Genomic DNA, 12,023 nt, shown 5'->3' with positions numbered 1-12,023 from the left:
TGTTTTGGAAAAGGGAGAATTCACAATAGGTTCTAACCTGCAATTAACTGAGAGCCAAGCCTGACACGTCGTCAAGAGCTGAGACCAAGTTAAAGACTGGATCAGCAAGAGGGGGCGTGTCAAGTTTGACTACTTGGTCTCAAGAGCAGGCATCCAATCAAAACCCACATGTGAATTCTCCATCTCCCGTACTGGAGAAGACGCGAGTCAGCTCTAATAATTGTCTTACTTAAAGGAAAGATTGATCCATTCAATAAGCAGGTACAAAGATACGATTGAGCAAGAATTAAGCATTTCCCCTTCTCGCTGATTTCAATGGAATATTTAGCTTTCAGATATAAACTTTCCTCCTGAGTACATATTTAGAATTTAGCTGTTAAAGATCTGCATAATTCTCCCTTTGAAATCAGAAGGATTTAAATATGCCTGATTTCAGTGTTTCTGGGTGTACTGCATTGGACAATTTTCCAGTTACAAATAATAAAATTCCAACTTTATAAACTACAAATACTTGTAAGCACCTCTGAGTAAGCCTTCTCTTTTATCTGCATTTCCAAAATGCAATGCATCATTTTCATTGGTATGTTTTAGCCGCTTGGTCCATGAATTTCTGCGTTTTGGCTCCATGGTGTGAACTTTATCTTGCTGATGTAATACATCCATATTCATTTTCTTGGAGATGTGTTGTGTTTTTAAATGAAATCATATTCGTGATTCTAAATCTCAGCATCTTATAGTTTTTGGCCTATTAATCCCTTTACCTGGAAGGCAAAGGATTCCAAAGAGTAATCACTGAAAAGATCACAGGGGGGTAATCTGATAGTTTCTAAGGCTTTTGCCTGTGTTGTTCCCTAGGTTTTGTGCTCCCCAACCAAGGGGAACGGAACAGGCAGCACAGTAGCCACCATCGAAAGCACTGCTAACCATATCATGCTTGAACTAGGTTGAAATGATGTTTCATTGGTTTACTCCAGTGAAATGAATTATGTATTTTATAGTAGCATCAGGTCAGGATGCCCTGACCTCATTAAGAGGCAACACGCAAAACAAAATGGAACAGCAGCACCTGGGTAAATATCTTAAAATATCAAATGCTGCTCAAAATAATCTGTCTTTAAAGATGCGTTGGTTGGGTACTGAAAAGTCTACCTCCTGGTATACATACACAAAATTTGTGTATATTTATCGTGGTTTTTATTATCGCCTGTTTACCGCCCTGAGTCCCGTAAGGGAGATAGGGCGGTATATAAATTCAATAAATAATAATAATAATAATAATAATAATAATAATAATTAGCCTAACGCTGGTGGGCCAGAGAATAGAACTTCAGGCCCTGATCTTAGCAATTATGAAGGATCATACGTATACAGGCAGTCCTTCAGCTAATTTGGTTTACACCGTAGAAGCTTTGAATCTCAAATGAAAACTTTTAATTGAATTCTGACACGGACAACAAAAGCCATTGTCACGAATAGCAGATTATGATCTGAACACTTTGTCCTACGCGTGAATAGGTAGTCCTCAGTTTACAACCCCTTGTTCAGTGAGCATTCAAAGTTACAGTGGTACTGAGTGAGGGGGCTTACAACTCAAAATTGTGGCTGCCATAGATTCCCCACAGTGTCATGATCATGATTCAGGCACTTAGCAACTCACAGTTACTAAGTGGTTGCAGTGCCCTGCAGTCATGTGGTTATCAATTATGACCTTCTCTGCTCACAGAAGCAAAGTCACTGGGGAAGCCAGCAGAAGGTTGCAAGTTTTTCTTGCTGCTTTTTCTCGCAAGAAACCTGCATGGGGATCTCACATTCTGTAGCAGCCACCTGTCCATGTTCTGTAGTGCCCAGCCATAGCACCTGCACTCCACAGTGCTGGCATATAATATTCATTCCCTCCTGTCCTTTGTAGTGCCCCCCTCCCTCTACAGCAAAGGTCCCCAATATTTTGGGCACAGGGACCGGTTACGTGGAGAAAGGTTTTTCCGCGGCCCGGACGGGGAATGACTTTGTGTGCTGCCTGCATCCTATGGATGGAGCTTTCCTTGTTTGTGTGGACCAGTTGCTAGCATGCCGCGGCCCGGTACTGATCCATGGACCGGTGGTTGGGGACCCCTGCTCTATAGCACCTCCCTACAATACTTGCCTGCCCATACTCCATAGCACCTGCCCACCTGTAGCTCTTGCCTATCAGCTGCTTACTTGGGATGTGATTTCAATGCCTCTTCCCACAAAACTCTTATGCATGATCCTCACTTAATGAACCTCGCTTAATGAAGGCAACAGGGACTGCCAAGATTGTGTTACTAAGCAATGAAGTCACATGAACATCACCCTTTATAACTGCATCCTTTAGTGAAGGAAATTCCAGTCTCAGTTGCCTTCATAACCTGAGGACTACCAACCAAGACTTGCATGCTGTATTAGTGGCAGTTTCCATACTCCCTTCAGCGGGTTACAGAACGTACTACTGTAATGAAATAAATTCAAGGCATGTGTTAACTGTGCCTGTGTCCCCTTTTTTAGGTAACTTTCAAATCAACCTAAAATGTTTTTAAAAAACATAAAAAGTGCCAGAATTTTTGATAGTGTAAACTGAATCCAATAGTATGATTATCACTATCTAGAATGGCATCTATATAATTCTGGTAAAGTATGTGAGTTCTTGTCCTTCCAGATTGTTTTCCCCTAGATATCTGTCCATGGTTTCAGTGTCTCCTATGGGAATGGATACAGCGTCAGCAGGTTTTTTTAATGGTAATGTGTAGAATGTGCAATCTTGCACAACCTTAATTAGTTATTTATTTAAGGTGTTTTTTAATCTTGGTAAACCAATTCGCTGTATAGAAAATTCAGGCACATGTATCGATTATCTTGGTAATTTTTTTTATTAAAAAGAAATGTATATCAAGTTAAATTGATGCTTCACATGAAGAGTAATATTGTTGGATCGGATTGTTAATATATGTTGCTTATTTTTTACAGCTCTATGCAGGAGCAATCCTTGAAGTGTGTGGATGAAAATTGGGGAGGTTCCCTCAGGTTCAGGGTAAGTGAAATTGCAGTGGTTAGTATTTCTTTTCCATAATCAGTGTCATTATACCCCATCATTTGTTTAAATCCTGAAGGAATGTCTAGTTTAACATAGTATGTGTATACTCAATTTATAAGGGATGGTCAATTCAATCCAGATTCTGAATTCTTGTTCTTATCAGTACTACAGAGCATGGTCAGTGATAGAAGTTGTAGTTCAGTTTTGTTTTTTTTAACCTTCCTTTCCCAGAATCCGTGCAATAATATTTTTCCATCCCATCTAATTCTGGTTTCCTTTCTTGAATTAAAAACTGCCAGTCACTGTTCTTTTTTTCCATCAAAGATAGTGGGGGAGCTGAGAATTTTGCTCTTCACTTTGCTGATAGAAACAGAATTAGAAGAAGGATTGAGAGGGATGTAGCCCAGGCCTTGAGTTTTTCTCTTGAATATGCAGTAGCTTGATGTACATGCATATAGTGTGTGGGTTTTTAAATATCCATGTCACATTCCACTTTGTTTTTATACAGATGTATACGTGCACACATAGCGAGATACGTGTGTAAATGGCTATCTCCCATTTTCCACCATTCCCTTCCTTGCCCCAACTATTTTTAAAATATCTGTTAGGCGAAATCATTCTGTCAATGCTTATTGAGAGTTGGCTGCTGGAAACACAATAATAGGATGGGAGGAGGTTGTTGGCAGCTGTATGAATGATTGCTTCAGGATACTATTATTCCTGGCATGAAAAGTGGCATAAATATTAAATAAATAAATAACAAAGAGTGATTTCAGAGTCAGAAACAACAGAAATAGAAGGGAAAAAAAGTAGCGCTGGTAGTGCATTCACGTTGCAGAGCAGGCATGAGAAGTCATTTGCTTTGCAAACATTTAAGATTTCTAAGAAGTGTTGAGTGTAAGAGGTTTTGTTACAGTTGTTCTATTCAGCAACACTAAGATCTTAAATTGCAGCCAGCCATTTCCTAGGGAAGAATTACTGGTTTTGTTCTGAGGGCTTTGTTTGTTCCTTACATGTCACTTGAATAACTATAATTGAACATGAGGCTAGATGAAGACCATTCTGTTGCTTCAAAAGATAGAATATTTTTAGATTGTTTTGGACTATATATCCTGTTATTGCCAAGGCTTTCAAGGCAATATCCCTTTTTTTTTAAAGTTGACTTTTGTCTGGTAGGACCCACTTGTTTCTTTGCTGAATATCCCAAAACCTGGACATTTGTTTTATGTAGTGCGCATTGATTGTTTTTTATTTTTTTATAATCATTCTTTCTGTTTAACTGGAAAATCTTGGTACAGGAATAGCTGTATCAAATTGAGTGGCTGATCTATGAACAAGTAGTTTTGATTGGGTTTTGTTAGGGGTTTTATATTTTAGAGCAGGCTTTTATGTAATATTTACTGTGATTTTTATTATTGCCTGTTCACCGCCCTGAGTCCCGTAAGGGAGATAGGGCGGTATATAAAATTTAATTATTATTATTATTATTATTATTATTATTATTATTATTATTATTATTATTATTATTATTATTATTATTATTATTATTATTTAATTTATTCATGTAGCAACTTCTGCATCACTCCACTCCAGAGATTCTAGTTCAGGGGTAGGCAACCTTGGCTTTTTTATGACTCGTGGACTTCAACTCCCAGAATTCCTGAGCCAGCATGGCTCAGCTTGGAAACCTCTCCCTTTCCCCTCAGCATGGCTGGCTCAGGAATTCTGGGAGTTGAAGTCCACAAGTCATAAAAGAGCAAGGTTGCCTACCCCTGTTCTAGTTCATCTACAACAATAATATCAACCAATCAAAAGTAACAAAAGTAAAACAAAACATCAGTTCTACATAATCTCAGGCAATCTTTCCTTGTTGCCAGTACAAAAGTCCTACGGAGTAAAATCCTTCTTAGCGCCTTATAAGCCAGCAAGTTAGAGAACCCATGAACCTCGGAAGAAAATGTGTTCCAAAGCAGGGGGTTGCCACGGAAATACATAGGTTGCTTCACCTAATGATCTTCAGCATATTTTCCTGGGAAGAGTGCACTGATGAGATCACATACGTCATAATAATGGTCATAAATGTGAGGGCTGGTTCTTAAAATTACTTTTACAATGTCATTATAATTTTGAAACTATTACTAAATGAGTATGGCAATCAGGTCTACCTGTAGTGTATTAACATTTAATTATTTTATGTTATCTGTAAGAAAGCGACACAATCCCTTTTCTGAGTTTATCTTTTAAAATAACTGAGATTTAAAATACTTTCTCAACAGTCAACAATATTTTCCTCCGTACAAAAATCATGACTTTTTCTTAAAATTGCAGGCTCTTGTTTCAACTGAGCAGTATTCTCCCTCAGATCCACCACATTGGGCTTGTCTTTTGCAGTTCCCGGAATTAGAGCGGTTGCTTCTCAAATAGAGAGATTTGTCTACCAAAGATTATTTTTTGGCTACGCAATTAGTTATTTTAAGGTTAAATAAATTGCTGCCTGTGCACTAACTCAGTAGTGTTCACCTGGCTGGCATCTGGAGTTTTCTCCCATCATCTGCTTCTTTTAATTGGAGATGCCAGAAGTTCAACCTGGACCTGCAGTGTGCAGATTTAGCACTGAACTGCGAGTCCTTCTTTCTGGTTTTAACAGCTGAACTGTAGATTTCTTTTCTGTTTTCTTTTACCAACATTTGCTATTCAAGCAGCCCACCTGAGGTTTCTCCCTGCTTCTGCCAGGTTTTTTGTTCTTTTTTTTATTGTCCCATTGTTTTCTGTCTCTGTTCTATCAATTGAGCAAAAGCTCTCTCTACTGTATTATAGATTTGTAGACAACAGTGGGTTGACAAGATCAGAAATGAGGAGGTGATAAGCCGCCTGGGAAAGCCAAGGGAAATCATCAAAACAATTAAAAAACTAAAATTAGAATATTTCGGACATGTGATGCGACGCCCAGAAAAATACGGCATACTCCATTTAATCCTCCAGGGAAAGATTGGAGGCTAACGAGGTCCAGGCGGAAGAAGAACATCGTGGATTCAAAATCTAAGGGACTGGTTTGGACAAAACTCAACAGCACTTTTTCGTGCGGCCACTGATAAAAACAGGATCGCCAACATGATCGCCAACGTCCAATAACGGATATGGCACAAGAAGAAGAAGACAACAGTGGAAATGTTGTCTTTCTTCTTCTTCCTCCTCCTCCCCCTTCTTCCAAAAACTTTTTTTCACACATGGACACACATCACTTCTGCCTGAAACATGCATGTCCACCTGAACCTAGCTGTTAAATGCATGGAATATTTTGCACATCTTTGTAAATTCCGTGTCCTCGTTTTCCTCATTTTAACCTGTTGCTGTTATGACACAAACTCCGTGCTTCTGTTTTAGGACAAAGATCTCTTCTCTTTCAAGAGACTAATAAAATCTCATTTGTTATAGTGGAAATGGCATTTTTCAACTAGCATAATTTTTCCTTCTTTTTTAAATTAAAATGCTCTGATGCTTACTCATCCTCAGATCACATATTGAGAATGCTTCAACAGAAAATAAAGCAGGTTGTTTACTGCCTTTTTTTAAATCCAGAAGGTGCCTCAGTTCATTTTTGCTAGTGTGAGGAAGCTGCCAACTCTGCAATATGTCTCAGAGTTTTGAATTGACATCAGACAGAACAACACTGGAGATCCGCATTAAGTTATTTCTATCACTCTATATCACTTTGTTCTTGGCATAGTGAGATCTGGTCTGCTAATGTTCCCGAAAAAGCGAAAGATAAATCTGTCTATAAAGGAATATCTTTGAGTTGATGAAATGTTCCATACCACTTTGATAAACACTGCAAGCTTTTAATCCTTCAATCAACAAAGCAAATTTGCATCTCATCTGGATAACTTAATGCGGATCTCCCAGATTGTTGCTGAGTTTACTCATTGTATTACACATAATAGGATTTGTTTGGATTTGATTTAGCATACTGTGTGAACTTAGACATTGTGGTTGATATACCATCCTTCATCACTTTGAATTATATATAAATCCAGCCAATGTTTGTGAGATGAAGGGGAGAAGAGCCAAAAAAATTATTATTTTTTTCCAACACGACTTCTTTTCCAACCCATATTGTGAAACATCCTCTCTCTAGAAGCCGATTCGACCCTCTTAGGAATGGTTTCCCGGACGTTTGTGAAGGCTTCTTTTAAAGGGCCTTTGGACATTGCTATCTGGAATTGGCTTTTATTTGTTAATGCATTATTGTTTCTTGAATTTTTGAGTTTGCTTATTCAGATCTGATGATAGATCTGTTTTATTTCTTTTTTAAACACTGCTATGAGGCAATTACAAATCCATGGCATACAAATAAATTTGAGAAATAAATAGCTGTGGGTTATTCATCAAACCTTTGTTAAGTCGTGGTTTAGTATTATATACAAATCTAGCCAAATAACTCACATGCAGGGGCCCAGATTTGTGATGCTACCTCTCTGCTTCCTTATTTACATGCAGGTGACTTAGTACTCATATATTGGTCAAGACAATAGAGTAGAATACTATGGCTATGAATATACTGTAGCAGTGATGGCGAACCTTTTAGAGACCAAGTGCCCAAACTGCAACCCAAAACCCACTTATGTATCGCCGGGTGGGTGTGGCCCACTTGGGCGCAGCTACAGTGGGCGTGGCCACTGGATGGGTGTGGCTGCAGTAGTCATGGCAAACTGGGTGGGCATGGCCGGGGTGGGCGACCTCGATGTTGCTTATGGGGAAGGACACCTGTGGGAGCAGGGCAGGGTTGGGGGAGATCCAGGGGGTCTCTGGCGGGTGGGATGGTGGGCTCCCCAATGGCGGCTCCAGGCTGGTTGGCTTAGGCCAGTGATGGCGAACTTTTAGAGACCACGTGTGCTGGGGTGATGGCGCATGCCCACAGAGAGGGCTCCACGTGCCGCCTCTGGCACGCGTGCCAGAGGTTTGCCACCACTGTACTATTGTATAGTTATAGGTAGTGCTTAATATACGACTGCAATTGAGCCTGTAATTATAGTTGTAAGTCATGGTAGTCATTAAGTGGGTCACCATGTCACAGCACCTAATTTATGTCCTTGTTTGTGGCAGTCATTGTGGTTGTGATTGCTAAGCAAATACCACAGCCATAAAACAAACCCATCTTCTTCAGTGGTCATGTTTTTGCTGGAAACCAGCAGTAAACGCTGGAAACCAGCCTGCCAAAAATGGTAGTCATGTGACCGCAGAACGCTACTAATCCACACTGGTTGCCAAGTGCCCAGAATGCATGAGAATAGGGTGGTAAGTAGCTCTGGGAAGGTCCATCACAACTTCAAATAGTTGCTGGGCAAGGACTACCTGTAAAACATGATTAACATGGAAAAGAATTGCATCTATAAATTAGGTAGGAAAAATGAATAAGGAATTACTATAAACACTTTAGAGTGATTAATAGCGCCCCCTTTTTTCATATCATGTGGCACTAACCATAAATTCAATTGCTGTCCATTTTCTTCAGGAGGTATTTGTTCTCCTTCAGTTATCTTTAATATTATGTAATGTTCAGAGTAGCATTCCAAAATCATTTTTGCCTTCCAATTAGATTTTAAAATCGGTATGTAAAAATATGAATCTCTTGATACCTAAAAACAGATACAGTATTTATCTGGAGAAATTAAACCTATTTGGAATTCTTTTTTCTTTCTTTTGAATTCTAGCTTTTGTCAAGAGTGACAAGCCCAAACTGTTCAGGGGACTGCAGATTAAGGTAAGGACCAATTTTTACTTGTTTTGGTACTGCCTTTTTGTTTTATTTTTAATTTAAAAAAACTCATAAAATATTACGTTTGTCTGGCATAAAGTATTATAAGACATTTAGAAACATTTTGTGCATAGAGAGTGGCATTCAACTAAACAAGCCAGGAACATGATCAGCCATTTTCTAACCACTTTCCGAGAACATATTCTACAAGCATTCAGAGTGTGCCTGCCAACAACAACAAAAGACCCCTCCTTGTTCACTGGGCAAAATGGAAGTTGGGAGAGTCCAAAGATTTTCCTGGTAGGAAAACCTTTTTTCCAACCCCGGGTTTCCAGATTTTATACAGAACAAGTCATGGTACCTGTTTTGGTAAGAAAACTTTGTATAGCAAGTTTTCTTTTACAGTTTGTTCCTCTTTGTACATTTTCCCCTTGTTTTTGGTTGCGGTTCCTTTCTCAAGGGAATAAATCCTTGTTTATTCATACCAACCATATAACCATAATATGTTTATCGCTCTTAAGGTTGATAGCTGATAGTTAAGTTTGCATATTTTTTGCTCTCTTACTCTCCCTTTTTGTGGTCAACTAGTAATAGAAAGGTGGCTATAAAACATGGATTCAGAGAGAATATAAAGAATTCAAGATGCAAATGATAGGTTTGATCAATAATAATAAATAGCGAGTTAGTTACTTGTATAAAAAAGAAATTTAACTTTAAAGGAGGCAGGAATGTTGAACTGATACAAAATAACTTGTACTGATTCGTTATACATTTTAAAGACATGAGGGCAATATTTTTATATACAGAATGATTTTTGAATATGATTTATGTGATGGTATCAGAGTGCCTTCAGATTCTGTTAGCACCATGAGTCCAGTTGCTAAGAGATTTTCCCTTGAAGTTCAGTAGTAAACAAATTAGGCTTTCCATTGAATAACATAAAAGTTAGGAGTAATCTTACATCAGCAAACATCTCTGTTTCAAAGTTTAGCACACACAAGAGAGCTCTCCCATGATCAGACTGCACAAAAATATGTAATAACCACAAGTAGTATTTACATATTTTATCATCTCTAATGCTCTTCCCCTCCAGTTGTCATAGTATTTTTGTACTTAGTGAAGAAAAAAAGAAATTTCTATGCTTAAATTGTTTCACATCTTATAAGGAAGTATGGAATAGGAGGAAGGTGGAATGTTCAATACTGCATTTTCAAATAGGCTCTTGATCTTTTTCTACTCCAAGTACAGCTCTGCCTTATTTAATGGCAAGATCCACATAATTCTGCTGAATCTAATTTTCATCTCTGGTGATGGAATTTTCTTGCAATCCGTCATAGACTTGAATTAACTAACCCAATTTTGACTGTAGATAAAGCAGTAAAGGCCTGTGTTTGACTTTTTTCACGACATAAATAGATCCATATTTACAACAGGCTACAATAATTAATTCAATCTAAAACTGACATTTGAACTTTAGCAAGGGAGACGAGGTTTGACCAAACAAAATAGGCTGAATATTTTTAATCCAGACAGACAGTAACCTTAGATATGTTTTTTCTCCATAGTATGTGCGCGGCTCTGATCCTGTACTGAAGCTCTTGGACGACAGTGGGAACATTGCCGAAGAACTGAGCATCCTGAAATGGAATACAGATAGCGTCGAAGAATTCTTAAATGAAAAGCTAGAACGTCTCTAAATCTTTTCCCCTTTTAAAAAGAATTGAAACCTTGATTTCTCATATATTTCATTGTCATAATCTTCTCAAAGTGTGATAAATGCTGGAAAACATCCCAGCTTCTGCTTTCATTTAAAAGCTATCCCGCATTATGTGGATGTTGATTACAAGGCACTTCAAGCAAAGCACAGTTTATAAATTGGTAGGCTGATCAAATGACTGTCAGGTATATTTCAATTCAGTTTTGCAGGTAGAGATCCTTTATGTTAGGTTTGATAAACTTATCTGATGCAAATACTGAATTTTTTTTTACAATTTGAATATTTTTCATAAAGGTTTCTCTTAATTAGGTGATTCTGTGCTTGCATATAAGTGTGCATATTAATTATGCTGCCACTCATTTATACAATGATGAGACCTTAATACCAAATGTGATATACTATATTCCATCCACCATCACCACCCAAATACTTGCTACCTTTCTTTGCATTTTGTATTTCTCTACTATTCTGTTTTTTATAACTGAGAATATCCATAATAGATACTTGCTTTTTTTTAAAAAAAATGGTTTGTCATTTTGGAGAGACCCATGCTGTTGAATGACTGGAAAATGCTAGGGAATTGCACTTAATGATGACTACATAGAAAGCCTTAAAGAAAGGCATATGCATGTCTGATGTCATGTGTATTTTCACTAAATTGTTTTATCATCTTCAGCAGACATGAGTTCAGTGAAGAGGAAAATTATTTGAGAGGGCAATAAATTACTTCACAAAATATGTATTGAATGTGTCATTTTTTCGGTACATTGTGATTTGAGGCATTTAAGTTTTTTTTTTAATTAAATCAACCTATGTGTGGCTCAATTACAAATGAAATTCTAAATGATTTTCTAAACTTACTTAAGATAGGGATGGCTTAAAAAGGACAGACAGTTTCTCAAACAGGATAATAATACAACAAAAAAAAAGTTGACCTCCTGAAGTACAGAATCTGTTTTTAATCTGATCGATGTCTTCACAAGCAGATATAAAAATCTCATTATTGCATTACTAATATTGAAGTATTAGTAATGATACAATAATATCAACGGACAGACAAATGGGCCTTGAACCTGTACAAAGAAAGTAACTTGAGAAAACATCTCAAGACAAGACCATCTTAACTCAACTGAAGATAAAGTGAGAAGCACATTCATATGTGCAAGATTCTGTTACTATCACTGTTAACAATAAAAGTAATCCTGACCTATATGGCTTTTCTTTTTTTTTTGTATGACTTACCTTGTGGGCTAATAAATGATCCACATATACTGTTAGAATGGAGATGTTTCACCACCATTACAACTATGCTGTAGGCCCAGATATGAGTTGGTGTCTTTGTCCAGTCATGTTCCCTCATTTTTCCAGGAATCTCCTATGATGCTCCATCTGTCAGTCATCCTTTGACTAAAGACTGACATACAGAGAGTGGTTTCTCTAGAGAAATCCTTCCAACTGTTTTCATTGTTTCTGCATTCCGGAGATCAACTAAATACCCAACT

General features: G+C 37.7%; 1 protein-coding gene across 1 annotated transcript in view; it reads left to right on the top strand.

The window, feature by feature from the left end:
* Positions 1-11,263, top strand: part of SELENOF (selenoprotein F) — a 25,127-nt gene extending 13,864 nt beyond the window's left edge. Inside the window, exons 3-5 of the mRNA XM_015831616.2 lie at positions 2,983-3,046; positions 8,761-8,810; positions 10,370-11,263. Of these exons, the coding sequence (XP_015687102.1) occupies positions 2,983-3,046; positions 8,761-8,810; positions 10,370-10,501 (246 nt within the window). The 3' untranslated portion in view covers positions 10,502-11,263. The remainder of the gene's footprint in view (positions 1-2,982; positions 3,047-8,760; positions 8,811-10,369) is intronic.
* The last annotated feature ends 760 nt before the right edge of the window (positions 11,264-12,023 follow it).

Source organism: Protobothrops mucrosquamatus, unplaced genomic scaffold (assembly GCF_001527695.2).
Source record: "Protobothrops mucrosquamatus isolate PMUCROS unplaced genomic scaffold, P.Mucros_1.0 scaffold_268, whole genome shotgun sequence".
In the NCBI taxonomy this organism is placed as follows: Eukaryota; Metazoa; Chordata; class Lepidosauria; order Squamata; family Viperidae; genus Protobothrops; species Protobothrops mucrosquamatus.
Note: the sequence above shows the minus strand (reverse complement) of the source record. Positions and strands in the feature narration are given on the sequence as shown.